The sequence below is a fragment of the Dryobates pubescens genome, chromosome 24, assembly GCF_014839835.1.
Source record: "Dryobates pubescens isolate bDryPub1 chromosome 24, bDryPub1.pri, whole genome shotgun sequence".
Taxonomy (NCBI): Eukaryota; Metazoa; Chordata; class Aves; order Piciformes; family Picidae; genus Dryobates; species Dryobates pubescens.
The window spans coordinates 4,052,282-4,068,462 of record NC_071635.1 but is presented as its reverse complement, the minus strand read 5'-3'; the positions used below and the strand labels follow the sequence as shown (position 1 = coordinate 4,068,462).

General features: G+C 42.6%; 1 protein-coding gene across 33 annotated transcripts in view; it reads left to right on the top strand.

Moving 5' to 3' along the window:
• CAMK2D (calcium/calmodulin dependent protein kinase II delta) overlaps positions 1-7,536 on the top strand; it is a 128,542-nt gene extending 121,006 nt beyond the window's left edge. For 30 of the 33 annotated variants that reach the window (XM_054172589.1, XM_054172587.1, XM_054172606.1 and 27 more), the window contains 5 exons: positions 84-159; positions 630-724; positions 2,092-2,320; positions 5,708-5,757; positions 6,301-7,536. In XM_054172589.1, coding sequence (XP_054028564.1) covers positions 84-159; positions 630-724; positions 2,092-2,320; positions 5,708-5,714 — 407 coding nt within the window. In that variant the 3' untranslated portion in view covers positions 5,715-5,757; positions 6,301-7,536. Of the gene's footprint in view, positions 1-83; positions 160-629; positions 725-2,091; positions 3,526-5,707; positions 5,758-6,300 lie in introns of those variants that run through there. The other 3 variants (XM_054172590.1, XM_054172604.1, XM_054172591.1) reach the window with 2 other exon arrangements.
• The last annotated feature ends 8,645 nt before the right edge of the window (positions 7,537-16,181 follow it).

Here is a 16,181-nt window from a genome sequence, read left to right as displayed (position 1 = left end):
GTTACGGCTGTTGTGACAGCCCTTCAGCTGGCTCCTTCCACTTTGCCTTCCATTTTAAGAGTTGTGTTTGTGTCTCTCTCTAGCTCGTAAGCAGGAGATTATCAAGGTTACCGAGCAGTTGATTGAAGCTATCAACAATGGGGACTTTGAAGCTTACACGTAAGTTCTCTCATTTCAGGAGGAGTGAGGAGAGTTGATGTGTTTGACACCCTGCATGTGAATATGGGTGTTGAGGTATGAGTGTGTTTGTCAGTTAAAAAAATAATAAAAAGATCTCATTGAAATAATGATGTGAGAGGTGAAAAAATACCCTCTGGACTGCACAGTCACCGGTAAAAATTCCCAGATGTGATTCTGTTGACTTAGGAGGCCTCCTTTGGCAGTCTTGTTCTTTGGTCAGAAGATGATTTCATGAGATATGGTCTACCTAAATAAGCTGCCAAAGTTACTAATTGAGATGAAACCAAAACTCCAGTACTTGTCCCCATTTAGGCTCTCTTCTTTTCCAGTGTGATGGCACAGGTAAGTCATGAGTCCAATGGGAATAAAGGAAACATTTAGAAGGTCATCTCTGCAGAGTTGTGCTGCACAACTGCATTGTTTATTACAGAATTTCCTCTTTCCCACAGAAAAATCTGTGATCCAGGCCTTACATCTTTCGAACCTGAAGCTTTGGGTAATCTAGTAGAAGGGATGGACTTCCATCGGTTTTACTTTGAAAATGGTAAACGTAACTTTATCATCACTGTACATCTTCATCTGTTCCCTCAGACTGTGTTTCTCTGGTCTCCTTAGCGTTTTGACTTGGCAGTTCATTGATTTGGGCAGGGGAAAGGGGTATTATTTTCCTCAGAGTTTTATTCTGTGTCTTTTTCTATCTGTTTCTGCTGTGCTCATTTACATATCATAGGGCATCTGGGATAGCAGAGGAAAGTTTCAGTTACTTGAAAAGAGAAAGTCAAGATGTGTAAGACAAAAAACAAACTGTAGATGCGTAATTCTCATACTTGTATTCTTTCCAATGGAGAAAATACTATAATTAAATCTTGCTTAAATAATGATGCGAGGCATAAAAATACCCTGAGGTTTTCAGTCACGAGTAAACATTCCTACATGTAGTGCCATTGACTTGTGAGGCCTTCTTTGGCAGGTTTGGGTCTTTTTTGTTCAGAAGATGATGCATACTCATGGTCTGAGTATACTTAAAAGAAAGGTCACTGAATCCTGTGATTACGGTGATTGCAGCTAACAGCTGCACTTGAGTGATGCACTGGGGAGGGCAGCCTAGTCAGTCTGCACTGCTGAGGATCTGATCAGCTGTCTTTTTTGTATTGCTCTGTGTGTGTAGGTATTAGAAACATCAATATATATAATACATACTGCAATCGCCTCAGCTGTAAGGCAGAAAAATTACCCCTTGAGTGGATTTAAGAAAGATTTGGAGTGTCATGCAACATATATAACCACAAAATAGGGTTATCATATTCCCAAATTTTTCATCTCAAAACCAGCATTTTCCATATTTTTCCTTAAAAATGTTTCCTTTCTTTACTGCTGCTTTTTCATTTTCGTAGATCACAGCACTTAATTAATTATGTCACAAGATGAAGTTAACAACTGAATTCTTTTGACTGAAAATATTATGTACAAATGTCACTAGACATCAGACACAGTGCTGTGAGTGACCTGCCCTAGGTGATCTGCTCTGGCAAGGGATTTGATCACCTTTCAAGTCCCTTCCAGCCCCAGAATGGTGATTCTGTGAAATAATTTGTACTATTGAACATTTGATTGGTGTTCTTATAGGAAAGAGGAAAATATGCTTCATGCTGTGTCTGTGCTCATTTCTACAGTGTGCTTGAGCTAGATGTCAGTCATGATTATCAGCAAAGACTAATTACTGCTTTGTGTCTCCTAATCTTGAGATTTGTGTTTTGTACAAAAGCAGAGTAAGCCCTAAGCAGTCCTGCTTTGCAGGGGGATCAGACTGTGTGATCTCCAGAGATGCTTTCCAACCCCTCGCCTTCTATGATTCTATGAATAATTTTGTCTTGCCTGGAGAAAACGTAATGTGTGTGTGTTTGTTCCTAGCTTTATCCAAAAGTAACAAGCCAATCCACACCATTATCCTCAACCCTCACGTCCACCTGGTGGGTGAGGACGCTGCCTGCATCGCGTACATCCGGCTGACGCAGTACATGGATGGCAGCGGGATGCCAAAGACTATGCAGTCAGAGGAGACGCGGGTCTGGCACCGCCGCGACGGCAAGTGGCAGAACGTTCATTTTCACCGATCAGGGTCACCAACGGTTCCTATCAAGTAAGAAACAATTCAGACCACCAGCTTAAACTATATAGGTCAGACCAGATAGTCAAATAGCTGCTTTTGGCCTTAAAAACTACGAAACTGTTCTCTTGAAAGTGTAATTTCTTGTGTTCATTTATGCAGTGTGTATTATATTCAGTAGTGTGCAGGTAGTATTGGTGCAATTGTTTTTTAAATGATGCTTTGTTTTGTTGTTGTTTTTGACTGTGATGCCCACTGATCCAACTCAGTCCCTGAACTGACAGCTTGGAGAGCACAAAAACGTTTTCATGTAGAGAAGGCTTGACACAGGTCACACACAATAAGATTGGAAATCCTGAAATAGATTCTATCAGGAAAACCTGGACAAATAAAAAGCAGTAGGTTACATGGAGCTGTTAGAGCTGACCAGTAGGTTTCAAGGTAAAAAGTTTCACTGCTCTGAAAAACTGAAGGTTGAGTAATACTTGTTGTGATTTCCAGCCACTTCTACTTACTCAGGCCTCGTTATGTTCACTGCAGGTTGGTTTTGAGCCAGTTGATGTGTTTACATTGTAAATTAAGTTATACAAGTTCCTATCGCGTTCTTACCTCTTTTCCCACACTCTCTTAATTGCCGAGTAGTCACTGATAGTTACAGTTTCTGTGTGGATCAGCCTGTCTCTGCTCATCATTTTTCTCATGTTCATTTGGGCATCTCTCTGTGCCCTCTCATACCCTCAAAGTTGTGCTATGACTCACCACAACCAAACCTGAATTCCTGGAGTCAGATTTTCAGCAGTGTTGATTACAGCACACCCACAGTTGCAATAACAAGATGAAGAGTCATAGCTTCTTCAGAAGGCTCTGCTCAAGTCCTTTGCTTTTCTTCTGCTTGCAGCCTTCACAAATTCTGCTGTGACCCTCAGAGCTCAACATCACTGACTTCTGGCCTAGGTTAGGCTCTTTCCAAGTTGGATAGCACTGGTATAGGCTTCATTTAGTCAGGTGCAAGCCCTCTATATAGGACAGAATTACATTTCTGTGAGATGTCTTAGCATGGATAGTGGCTGAATTTCCTGGTGTGGATGATGAGAGATTTCATCCTCTGAGCTCCATCATATTTTACATCTTGCAACATTGTCCTCCCACATGAAATAATACTTGATACAGTAAGGCACATGATAGAATGAAGTGTTAAACTTCAGGGGGGATTAATTGTCTTATATTTTTAACTTCTTTTTTTTTTTAATTATTATTAGGAAAAAACAATTCTGTTGCCTGGTGATACCTAATGAATTTTTTTTAAAGATGTGGAGCCAACAGGAGTAGGAGCCATGTCACATATCTGTTGTATTTCACATTCCAGCTGCACTGCCAGTGTTTAAAGAGGTAATATGGAAAGAGTACTTACATTTCCCTGGAACATGCAGTGTTATGTAGATTTTTGGTGTTTTCCTAGAGGAGAATTCTGTCAAGGGATATGCCCTGGAGATGTGTAGAGCCAGAAGCCATAAGTGAGAGAAAAGTGAAAGCTTCACCTGGATGCCTGCACCCTGGACACTAAGTGCTTATAGCAGAATTACATGAATTAGGCTAGAGAATCATTTTTCTTTAGGGTTGGGGGGGGGTTCTCTCTCTTGAGAAAAGTTTGGGGGCAGAGAGGATGTAAGTTATTTTTTTACCCTAACCATATTTATAGGAAAGAATCCTAAAGGCAAAATATCATTTTATGGACTTGCTGATATCACAGTCTAAAACATCATTGATATGATGGTTAGAAACTTTACTTTCCAGCCTAAATTTTAGTGGTATTCATTGTATACCTGATTATTCTTCCCTCATCATTGCTCTATAGTGGAGATAGGCATGTGGACATGAGATGTTCTGTATAAAGGCTGATTAGATCACTTCCCACCTTCTATTTTCATAGGGTAAATAAACAATGCTACCTTGGTTGGCTTTTGCTTGACAGACTCTCCATTTTCTTGGCTACCTTAATAGCTTTTCACTGTCTTTTTTAGTTTGAGGTTTGTCATTTCATTAGTGTGAGTTCTCCTGAAATGCTGGGTAGAGTTGTGGCCAGAGTTTTATTTGACTTTACAGTGGTGTTGTTTTCCCTGTGGAGAATGCCACACCTCCTCTATTCTGGCATGGGTTTGGCAGTTTTGTCAACTGTATCACTTCAGAAGATCATCTAAGACAGCAACCTATTTATCCTCAACTGCCATTTCCAAGCAAGGACTGTATAGAAATTCGTGCTGAGTGTGCAGCTTTGTACTTCTGTTACTACCTGTGACATTTCTGGATTACCCATCCCTCAAGGTTTTCATGTTCTTCTTGCACAATACTCCTGTTTTCCTTTGTATTTATAGTGCCTTCCACCTGAGTGTAAGTGTCCTACCTGAGATCACTCCTGCTTGTGCTAGGGTCATTGGCAAAGACCTAGTGAGTCTCCTCTAGGCTAATCGTTCCCCTCTCAGCCCAGGCACTGTCATTTTTATTTCACTTATTCTATACCTTCTTTCTCTAATTTCCATCTTCTCCAGTTTAAGGGGTAGATTCCCATCTAGCACCTTATAGAACCCATCCTGAGCATCTTTTTAGGCTACTTTAAACTTTGCTTTTCCCAATAAGAGCAGCAGTGTAGCAGTAACTCCATTTTGGAAAGCTACAGAAAAAGTTGAATTAAAATACGGTTCTGAATTACCCTTCCTTTCTTTTCTAACTATTTCTAAATGTTTATTTAATTACTGAGAATACACAGTAGGTAACCATGGCACTTCCATAATAAAAAAGTATTTTACACGTAGAGTCTGAAGAAGAATTTCAAATCTAATAAGCTTGCAGAAGCAATGAGAGCTGTGAGCTGCTTTTGTAAGCACTGTATCCTGTCTAATGTCACAGCAGTTGCTGCAAGCACAGTCCCTTACTTGTTTTCAGGACTACAGCAAGAAGTGTGCATAAATCTAAGGACAGAATTGAGCTCTTTGGCAGCTACAGGAATATGGCAATGTTTCCTTAAAACAGATCATTTACTTGGAAAAGAATATGAGCACAAATGTAGGTTTAGTTTATAAACAAATGTTATTTGTAGTTTTTGCTGTGAGTCAGACAAAACAAACTTTGGTTTCTGGCTTGTCCATTGTTTTTCTCTTAGTGATCTGACTGATGGCAGGAAATCTTTCTATATTCCGTGTGTTTAAGAACTCTGTCTGCATATACACAGAGTGGACCTGCATGACGCTGGCAGTCTAAGGGCTATTGGACCTAAAACTGACTCCCAGACCTAAATTCAGACCTGTGGTTCCCAGGCTTTTGTATTCTCTCACTTGTCACACCTTGCACCTTCTTATGCTTTCTTGAGTAAAATATCAAACAGCATGAGGACTTCAGTAAAGAGTCTGTTCTGTGTTTGTACAGTGCCTAGCACAGCGGGATCCCAGTCATGACTTCGGCCCCTAGATGCTACGGTAATACAACTGATATTCTAAGCTGAGTTAGTTAACTCCTTGCTTACACATTCCTTTTCTTTGGTTTTCTCTTTGCATACGGCTCTCGCATGTCTTGCATGTAAATGACACCTGATTCCTCCTTGTACTTGGTTCAGTTTTTGTATGAGAATCTCAGTCTGTGGCAGTGTCTGTAATGTACGTGCTGAGGAAGTAAGTTAAACTCGGAGACTTCCCTCTGAATTCTGCCCTCTTTCCTTTAAGAAATGGGTTAAGGAGCTTTGGCTCCCTGCCTCAGTTTCCTTTTTCATTTTAACAGCCTCTCTGGCATGTTGTAAAGATGGAAAATGTCTGTAAAGTGGTTTGAAAAATAAAAGAATGCTTTGCCTGAGCGTTTGGGGTTTTCTTTTCCCTTGGTTTTCTTCACAACATTGTGCTAAATGATCTCAAGAAGATTTTATTTTAAATAGTATTGGCTAACACTTGAGCATGTATTGTAATCTGGTGGTGATGTTACTTCAGTAATGGCAATCTGTTGTTTGTTTCTTTTCTCCTTCCTCCTAGCTAAAAATATCAGCAGTGCCGCTCTTGCATTTTCTGTACCCAACGCACCCGGGTGATTACCATCTTGGCCATCCCGTTCTCTTCATGCATGTTTCTGAGTGCATGAAGTTGTGAAGGTTCTTCATGTAACACATTTTGTGATGCACCATGTTGCTGTATATTCCATCTGTACACTGTTAACATTTCAATGAAGGTGATGTTCCATGCAAACAGAGGATAATGAGGCATAAAAGACAAAGAAAATAGTCGATGGACAGCAGCAGACACAGGCTACATTTGTCACTTTCTCCATTTATGCCAGGCTTTGACAGACACCTGTAAAAACTGTCCCATTTATTAAACAAGAAAGCAAGTTTTCCAAAAAGTACATTTTACTTTACCTTTTTTTTTGGTTGTTTTGGGGTTGTTGTTTTCATTTGTTAAGAGCTAGTTTTTGACTCCTCTGTTTCCCCAGAGTCCCAGGATTTTGCTTTGGTTCTGGTAGGCATGGTCAGGATTTCCGCTGGCAGCTCTGTTACTGGACAACAGATTTTTATGACAGCACGTAGGTGGACAAAAGCACTGATAAATGTGGAAGTGATAATATCTTGGTTTTGTACCAGCTGAAGCCTTTTAGTTTATTAGTCTGTGTAAACTGGAAAAATCTCATCATTTACTGGCTTGGTCACTTCAGAATTAACCATCAGTGTCCTGGGGAGCCAGCAGCTTCTCTTTTCCCTTTTGACTCTTTCCTTTCTTACTGTTAAGTCAAAATTTCTACTGGATGATTAACCAAAATAAAAAGGAATATATGTTTTTAGATTTAAGTGATGTCTGAGGGGCAGTTTTTGAGGACTAAAATGGAAGAATAGAGAAAGATTTGTATCGCTTTTAGGGTTTACTGTAGATTTTTTTTAAGGAGGCTTTAAAAACCTCTAAAATGTTGGTTAAGCTGTAGACCAGATGTGCTTGAGAAATATTAGGCTGTAAAACTTCAGTATGAAGAGTTTACTTTCCACTGCTGCTGTTGCTTCTTTGGAAAGAAGAAGGGCTACAAAGATGATTAGGGCAGTAGAACATCCTTCTTACGGAGAAATGCTGAGGGACTTGGGGCTTTTTAGCCTAAAGAAGAGAAGACTGAGGGGGGGTCTTTTCAATGCCTATCAATACTGAAAGCTTTGGTGGGTGTCAGGAGGATGGAGCCAGTATTTTTTCAGTGGTGCCCAGTGGCAGGAAAAGAGGTAAAAGGCACAATCTTGATCAGATTCCTTCTGAACGTGAGGAGGAATTTCTTTGAGGGTGACGGAGCACTGGAGCGGGCTGCCCAGAGAGGTGGTGGAGTCTCCATCTCTGGAGTCATTCCAGACCCACCTGGACGCTGTCCTACGCAAGGAGTTCTGGCATGGGGGTTGGGCTCTTTGATCTCCAGAGGTCCCTTCAACCCCTACTTATTCTGTGATTGTGTGAAACATGTTGTGCATACACCAGATCTCTAGTAAGACTCTTAACACTTGAGCACAGATTGGTGTCTCCTTTCTCTCAGTCTGCTTGTGGTCTCTCCAATCCCTCCTGCAGCCTTACAGGATCAAGGACAGCATCTTTGCAGCCTTACTAGACCGTGGTGGCCCTGACCCCTTGCTGCCACCGCCTGTGCACTGCGTGGGGAATGCTCTCAGTGTCAGCTCAGAACACAAAGTGTCACAGGGGCTGGTTCTGCTTTCCTTACACCTGGCTGTGAAAACACATCCTTGCAAGCTTTTAGGTTAATTCTCTTCCACTTGTAGTAGAAAACCAGAGGCCTGGGTTATTTTTCTCCTTGTTAATTGTTCTGTTCCCAGCAGGGCTCACTGTTCGCTGCAGCGCTGTACAGTGCATGGTATCTCAGTCAATGTCCTTTCTAGTGGTGACAAATCTGCAAACTCAGCAGCCTGGAGTTTTTAAAACAGGAAAGCTTCCTACTTTGTATCATTTCACATTTCTGTGTTGATTACTAATCAAAAGCAGTTCTTAAACATGTTGGTGTTGTTACTAGTGGATGTATGGTAGATGGATTTAAGCTTCTCTGATAATTACTACATGATTTTAAACAGTATATATTTAAAATAAGCATCTACAATAAATGTGTTGAGCCATATTAACCTGCCAATGGGATCTGTGAAAAAAAGTAATGGCCTCTTTTTAGTTCTTTATTTTTTGTCCCCTCATCAGTTTATTTTGCCTTTTTTTGTTTTTTCTTTTCTGTGAAGCGGCTATAAGTGGCATAAATGTACTTAAAATTAACAGATTAGGTGTAGGGTGGGGTGGTTGTTTTTTTTTATACTCCTAACATAGCATGTGGTGTTGAAGTATTAATGTAGACCAAGTTTGTCTTCCACACCAAGCCGTGAGGAAATTGTGATTTGTTCTCTCCACCACAACTGAGCTATTACACTTCTGTCATTTTGGAACACTGCAGTTTACCATGGGACACAGTGTACATATTTCTTGCCATAATGGTAAATGATTGATATATTTAAGAATGAATAAATTTGTGATTTCTCCTGACATTGTGCTTGTGTTTTGATTTCCCCTTCAGCTGTGGTTTTCCCATTGGAGTATGGAGTGTGGTGTCTGGATTAAGACAGAAACAGAGATGCAGTTTCTTAGGAGCTGCTCTTGGAGCTTGAAAATCTGAGTGTTTGCCTTGGTGATTTGTCTTTTGGTTAGTTTTTCGGTGCCTCTCCTTAAGACCTGATTGCACAACTGTTGATGCTGTATTTGCTGACAGACTTTGCTCATAGATCCCTACTTAGAAGTGGTTTAAGTAGTTTGCACATTTCTGTACCTGCCTTAACTGTATTTCACATGCTGAGTGCGTAACAGAACATGCTGTAAGAGCATTTATTGTGTGTTTGGAAGTGTAGACCATAAAACTCCACACATAATTAGCATTTAATGTACCAGTTTAAAAGCTATTATAAATGTTTGCAGTGATTTTAGGCTCTCTTATCCTGTGCTGAGCCACAGCTGAGAACAGTCTTTTATACTAGCAGAAAAGAAGGACCGAGGCAGCAGAGGAGAGGAGACAACTTCCAGCCTTCAAGGGTCATGAAGTGCAGAGCCAGATGATTTCTCCAGCTCTGTGCGAGGGCCAGCACAGTAGAGAGCCAGAGCTGTAGCAGTGGTGCTGGTGTGGCAGTGATCCAGGAGCCTGTGGAAGGAGCAAGAGCGTATTCCTGCGGTTGTGAAAATTTCACTGCTCCCTTTTGGCTGCATTTTGCTGTCCATTTGTAGACAACAGACGAATAATCAGGGGAGTGGAATGCTTAGGTAAGCCCCTGGGGCAGCAAAAGCTGTTTAGTCTGTTGGGAAGTTTTCTATTTTGCCATATCACTTCTACCTGTTTTGTTTACTCATTTTTTCCACTAAATGTTATTCCAGAAATCAGTTTGACTTCCATTTTAAGTGTGCCTGCAGCAAGCTGTTTGACAGCAGTGGAATTGCTATGATCTCAGGTATGTAGAGATCAGTGCGTAAAGCACAGAGGCAAGGAGGGGCGATGCAAGAGCACATTTGCTAAATGCCAGGTTGAATAGGGGAGAGGGGCAGGACTTTGTGGGGTTTGGAGGATTTTTTAATCCTGGATGACCTTTTATAGCACAACTGTTTTAATGTGCTGCCTCCTGGTGGCTTTCGGTAATGATGCTTTCTCTTTAGGAGTGCACAAGAGCATGCAATTTGTTCTGAGCAGAAAGGAACCAAAGCTTTCATGCATTCACTTTTTTAATGTGACTAAGGAGCAGAGATTGTTTGAGAGGCAGAAAATGTCCATTTGGTGGGTCTTGAATATACACCATACACATTCCTGGAGGAATTAGACTGGTTCCATTTCCTGAAAGTGAGCTTCCAGTTAAGAAAATAAATATTCATCTCCTAGAGCTGTACATTGAATCTGGAGTTCATTGTGTCAGGAATTAGCTTTACGGTTTCTTTAGTGTGCTGTTAATCCTCTGTAATTTGTCTCCTTGGACTGTGTGCTCACAGAAAACACAATTACTTCTTGTACAGTCATACTTCATACAGAACTCATCTTAAGAAAAGACCATTAGTCAGAAAAAAAAACTCTATTAGTTGGTGAATTGATACAAATTGCTGTAGGAGATTCAGTTTCTTTTTTCCTAACTAAGTACTGGGAAAATACAGCTTTGGGTAAAAGGGTTACAAGTTCAGTGCTGCACGGTCCAGCTGCTGAATGTCTGGTGCCTGCAGGGAGAGCCACTAACATGTCTGTACCAGGAGCACAGGGAGGGTGTGATTCCTATGAGAGGGGAGGCTTCTCTATTCTGAGGCCTGTCTTTGCCTTTCTTGAATGGAATCTACATATAGCAGACTAGAAGCTTTTCCTCTCTTCTCCCTCTTTGCATAGATACCTTTGGCTGAGCAGAACCAAGGCAGTGTGCAGATAAAATGAGGAGAAGGCAGCAATTCTACGTGCTCATATGCTGCAGAACAGCAGCACAAAGGCTGCTTGTTTCCAGCATGTTCTTGTCCAGACTGAGCCCAGGAAAAAGGCACTGCAGACAGTAAGTTTGGGGAAGAGGAGAACATTTAATCACAGAGTGTGAAGGGAGGAGAATCAATGCAAAAGAAACCCCAAGCTGATAGAAAACAGGGTTTACAAGGTAAAGGGAGAGGACAGCAGTATTTCTGTACTTAGAGAAAGTTCACATTCATTCTTTCAGGATGCTGCCAGAATCCAGTTGTGGGGCTGGATCATGTTACGACCTAATTGGGAGTTTGGCCCATAAAACCTTTGTCATCATCATGACCCCTAACTAGTTAACAGAGTATGTAAATGTAGCAAGTGACTGGGGGACAGTTGCTTCCATGAAAACAGCAAGGGTCAGCTCAGTCTCTGTAGCCACCGAGTATCTTCTGAAAAGTTGCCTCGAAGTGCAGTGTAGAATTTGCCAGGAATCTGGCACAGCTCATGACAGCTAATTACTCACTTTGCTATTCCCTGAGCTCAGCTCATAGAGGAAAGATACAGTCTCATGTCAGGGCAGAAAAAACAGCAGTGGGCATCACCGAGTTCCCTGCTCACTGTCAGTTCTGGCAAGCTGGTGCTGGAGGAGAGGGGAGCCGAGTTTATTAATGAACAGCCCCCACTACTGAGAAAGAGTTTATGGCAAACAAGGCAGACCTGAGCTGGGAAGGAAGAGATTCCTCCATTCTTTCACCACTCCTCTTCCCACCCTTCTCAGGCATTCAGGGCTGGCCTTCTGAGAAGACAGCTGCCTAGGACCAAGGCGGGGACAGTCACAGAGCCTAAAGTAACACATGGCATCAGGGGACCATGCTAGCAAGCAGCCAGCCTGATAGTGGAGGTGAGAGCCCATGTTTGTGTGCCTAGCAGCTCGTTTTATAAGCAAGGTTATTGCTGAACCTAAGCAGAAATCACACCCTTAGTAAGGATGGAGAAGAAGGGTACTGCCAAGCACACCCCTCTGTCGTGTTACAGCAAGACATCAACCTAGACACCAAACAGTTGCCATGTCCTGTGTCCTGGAGAGAGGGTAAGTACCAGAGCCAGCAGCAAGAGCTCGGCTGCAGGGCTGATGGCAGGGGTAAGGATGCTCACGGTTCTGGTGAAGAAACAGTAAGTATATGAATACGTTGTGAAGGGAGCTGTTCATGGGTGATTGAGCTATGGCCTCCATGCACGAGTCATTTGAAGGGATTATCCTAAAGTGAAGCAACTGCAAAGATCAGATGTTAATGTTGTGCAGATGTGGTGCTACCTCAAGTACTGGTGGTAAAGCCTGCTGCCTCATTTCTAGCAAGTGTTCTCATCTGGTTGATGTATAGCTACACTTCCCTTGGTGACTTTCTGACTCTGGCAACCACTACTTCAATACTCTGCACCACAGGGTTCCCAGAGAATTCCCAACATGCTCTCCTAGCTGATGGATCATCTGAGTAGAAGTAAAAATGGTGTAGATGGAGTAGAAGTAAAAATGGTAGGAGCCCCAGGTAGGAGTAAGAAGCAGCTGATGATATGTTCAGGTGTTACTTACAAAGTGACAGAGGGTGTTGTGGGCACGGAGCATCGCTCTGATGGGTGTCACAACTCTGCAATATGCCTGGAGTGAAGCAGCACAGTTAATTCTGCTCAATTAAGAGAACTCCAAAACCAAGCAGCTCTTTTTCCATCACTCACTTAACTCCTTCACTGCCAAGGCCATTGGGTCATAGTTCTCACAGAAAAACAGAAATATTTAATCAGGGCAGGCAGACAGTGTTCCAAGTGCAGAGGATGATAGCCTGGCCCCTCAGGAGGGCTCATTAGCTTCAGCACAGAATCATAGAATGGTCTGGGTTGGAAGTGACCTCCAAAGGCCATCTAGACCAACCCCCTGCAGCGAGCAGGGACATCCTCCACAGACAAGTAAATGGTTTTTCTCCAGACACAGTGCAAAAAACTCGGGACAAATGCCTCTTCACACATCAGTGTCTACAGTTCTCTTTCCTCTTCTTGCATGTGCACAAGAGAGGAATGAAACACTTTGTATTAGCAGCTCTGAAACTAACAATGGTGCCTTGTTTGTTTTTCTTGAACAAAACTTAATAGAGGGTAAAGCACAGAGGCTGGGCCATGCTGAAACCTGCCTGTCTTGTTCATTGTGGCAAAAATGCGCTACTTTGACCTTCCTGGATGAATTCTGTTCCTTCTGTGGGTAGTTGAACTTCAAGCAAGCCCTTCTTGGAAGAAGCCAAGACAAAACCAAATTGTGTGTGAAAAGCCTCTTTTATATCCCACTGTGTTATAAAAATATTAAATCATCAACTCACTGCATTACTAAACCGAGGTAAAGGCACTGTCAAAAGTTAGCAAAGGGTGTTTCTGGTATTTCAGATCAACACTGTGCCAACAGAGGTAGGCTTAGAGAGCTTAACTGTCTTTTAAAGTGACATGTGGATATTCTTCTGGCTTTGATCAAATGTAAATATTTTAAAGTAATACATTATAGTAAGCTACAAAGATGACTTAGTAAACAATTTGGGAATGGTTTGAAGAGTAGTTTAGTGACAGGTAATGTTTGTTCTAGGTGAATAATTGGCAGCTTTACATCATCTTCTGTCTCCTAGCAGCTGCCTGAACATGCTAACTTACACAATCCTCCCAGACAGCACTCCTTAAAACTGATTTTACTGAAAAGTTAGTCCAAAAAGGAGTTTGAATACAGCAGAGCACCTTTACACATCATCGCATTGGTAGCATGCCCAGCCTTCTGTTTGCAGGCTTTGTTTCTGATCCCCTGCTTGGCCTGGGAGCTGCCTGTAGGACATGCAGTAGTAGATATGTGCACTTTAAACTCCAAGGTGGCAATTTCCTTGCCTTCATTGCCTGTTCTTTTCATTGATAATTTTCAGACTGTCTCTCTAGCCCCTGGAGAACCTGCAAATTAAAGAGTTCCATGGAAGTTGTTCATTTCTATCTTTAACTGTCTTTAAAGACAGAGATGTACTCCATATCTGTGGTGTTTTAACAGCCTGGGAGTATTAACCTACTTTCCAGCATCCAAGAGGGAGCCAGCTATGATCTGCCCTAACTACTTAGGGCAGTAATTAAAATGGGGGAAGAGAAGAGGGGAATTCTGTTGTGCAACCCATTCATCCTTCAATAGAAGGGTAACTGATCAAGTGTGGGGATGCTCCAGGAAGTGCAGGCACAGCAGGCTGACCTGTGCTGGCCCCAGGTGAGAGCTGAAGTGAAATGCTTCTCAAAGCTGTTGCTATGGTTGGAAATGGATCTGCAAGTTCAGCAGCACAGTTTGTTTGCTGTGAAAATGATGTTTCATGAAAGAGTTTTCTGTGCACAATGGTTGGAAACAAACAGATGTTGGCACGCAGTTCGGTGCTCTGGTTTTGGAGGAGCTGTTTCAGTCTCCTGTTGGGACCAAACCAGTTTGTGTAAATGGTTAATACTCTGAGGTGGAGACAAGCACAGCAGCAGTAGAATGATTTCTGGGCCTGAGTGTAGAGCACTTTGGCAGGAAAACACAAGTAGGAGTTTCTGGGGTTTTTTAGTTCAGACCAGGAATCTGAGGCTTGTGCGGTGTCAGTGCCATAATCACCAAGGTAATGTCTGAGACAGCCTTTCTCTGATTTTTCACTGCAGAGTGGGGAAGGATCTAGCTTGGGTTTCAGTGCAACTCCAAAACTTGACAAAATCTCACAATAACAGCAGGAAGGATCTCTTTCCCTGGGCACCTGTCAACTGAAGGTGCCACAAAGGCTGAAAAATGCCACCGGGGGGGCTTCATTAACACAGAGGCGAGGAACTATTACAAGGCTCTTTAAATAAATGGATGCATTTGATGATTCCAGGATGTGAGCATACATGTTACAAAGGCTCCTCTGTTGGTTTCTTCTTTGGTAATGGGTTTCTCCAGATTGAGAGCCTGAGGTGTGCTAAATATTTCCTCTCTGGTCTGTAGTTAAATAGGGGATCGTGGTGTTTGAGTCTTGTCACATTCACACCTTTTTGCAAGCGCTGTTTCCCAGTGCAGAGCAGCTTTTCACACACGACAAGGCAGAGCTGCTTTACATCCCACAAGTCTTACGCTGTCTGCCAACAGGATGTTAGGGGGATGTTAGAGTGGAAGAGCCAGGGGGGTGAGGAGGGTACTGTTTGCATTGAAACGCCTTAGCAGCTCACACTACTCATCTCTGAGGAGGAGTAGCTGGCATCAAGATCTAAACATTTTGGTTGTGAGAGGAGAAACCAATCTGAGGCTTCTCTTTCATTGGATCCTTTCACCTCTCTGTCAAACAGCACCACTGCTGCTCCCTACCCCTTTGCTCAGATGCCTCTTCCCCTTGCTGCCTCATGCTCTGTTTTCTTCCTCTTCCCAAACCCTCATCCTCCTCAGTGTCAGACACCCTGAGGTTATTACCATGTGGCTTTGACCGTGTTAAAAACACTGTGACAGCACCGTGCCCCTCCTCAAAATGAATCGTTTACTTCTGTGCTGGAAACTGCTCCTTCCATTCTCCTTATTTTTTTCCACTTTACCTTTTGTCTCTCTCTTTTCTGTGAGACCCATTTCTTGGGCACAGTCAGCAGCTGGAGCAAGGAGCAGCATTACTGAGTGTAGTGTTGCTGTGCTCTGGTGTTTGATTGGGAGGCTTTTAAAAACGTGAGCTAATTGATCCTTGCTCTGTCACTGAGAGTAGGCAGGCACTGCCTACCTAGTTGTATGGCTAAGAAACAGACAGTGTGTAATTTGCTGAGGGCCACAAAGCTGATGGATGACAGGGGTTTCAAGGTACATGGGTGAGTTTCATTCCCTGAATGACAGTGATTACAGCCTGCCTATGAAGGATTTATGGCCAGAATTACAAGGAGAGCTCCGAGAACCTCGGGCTCGCTCGTGGCATCTAGCGCGTCATGGTTTGTGGTGCTTGCTCACGTTCCAAGTCCTCATCACGGGAACCTCTCTGCTTTACAGACTAGTGGGGAAGAGGTGGTATCCCAAGAAAGTTCCCTTTGAAAAGCAAAGTTCCTAACTCTGCTGGCAACTGGAATCGTGCAGCAGTTCCCACATCTGAGAGAAGCCACACCACACCGTTCTGAGGGCAGCACTCGAATCGAGGGCGGCAGTAGCACACTGCTGTTCTCAACAGAGCATGTGCTAATACCCTGTGAGTTTGAAGGTCATCCTAGTTAATTATGTTAGCTAAAATCAACTTCCTGCATCTGTCAGCAGCTCAAAGCCAGTACATCTGTAAAACATCAGCAATGTATTTTCTTTGTACATGCTACAAAAAGGCAAAGACCAGAAAAAATCCACCCAACACCAACCCACCAAAAATCTCTCTCAGAAAAGGCCAAACCCAAACTTTGGGGCTTTTATTTT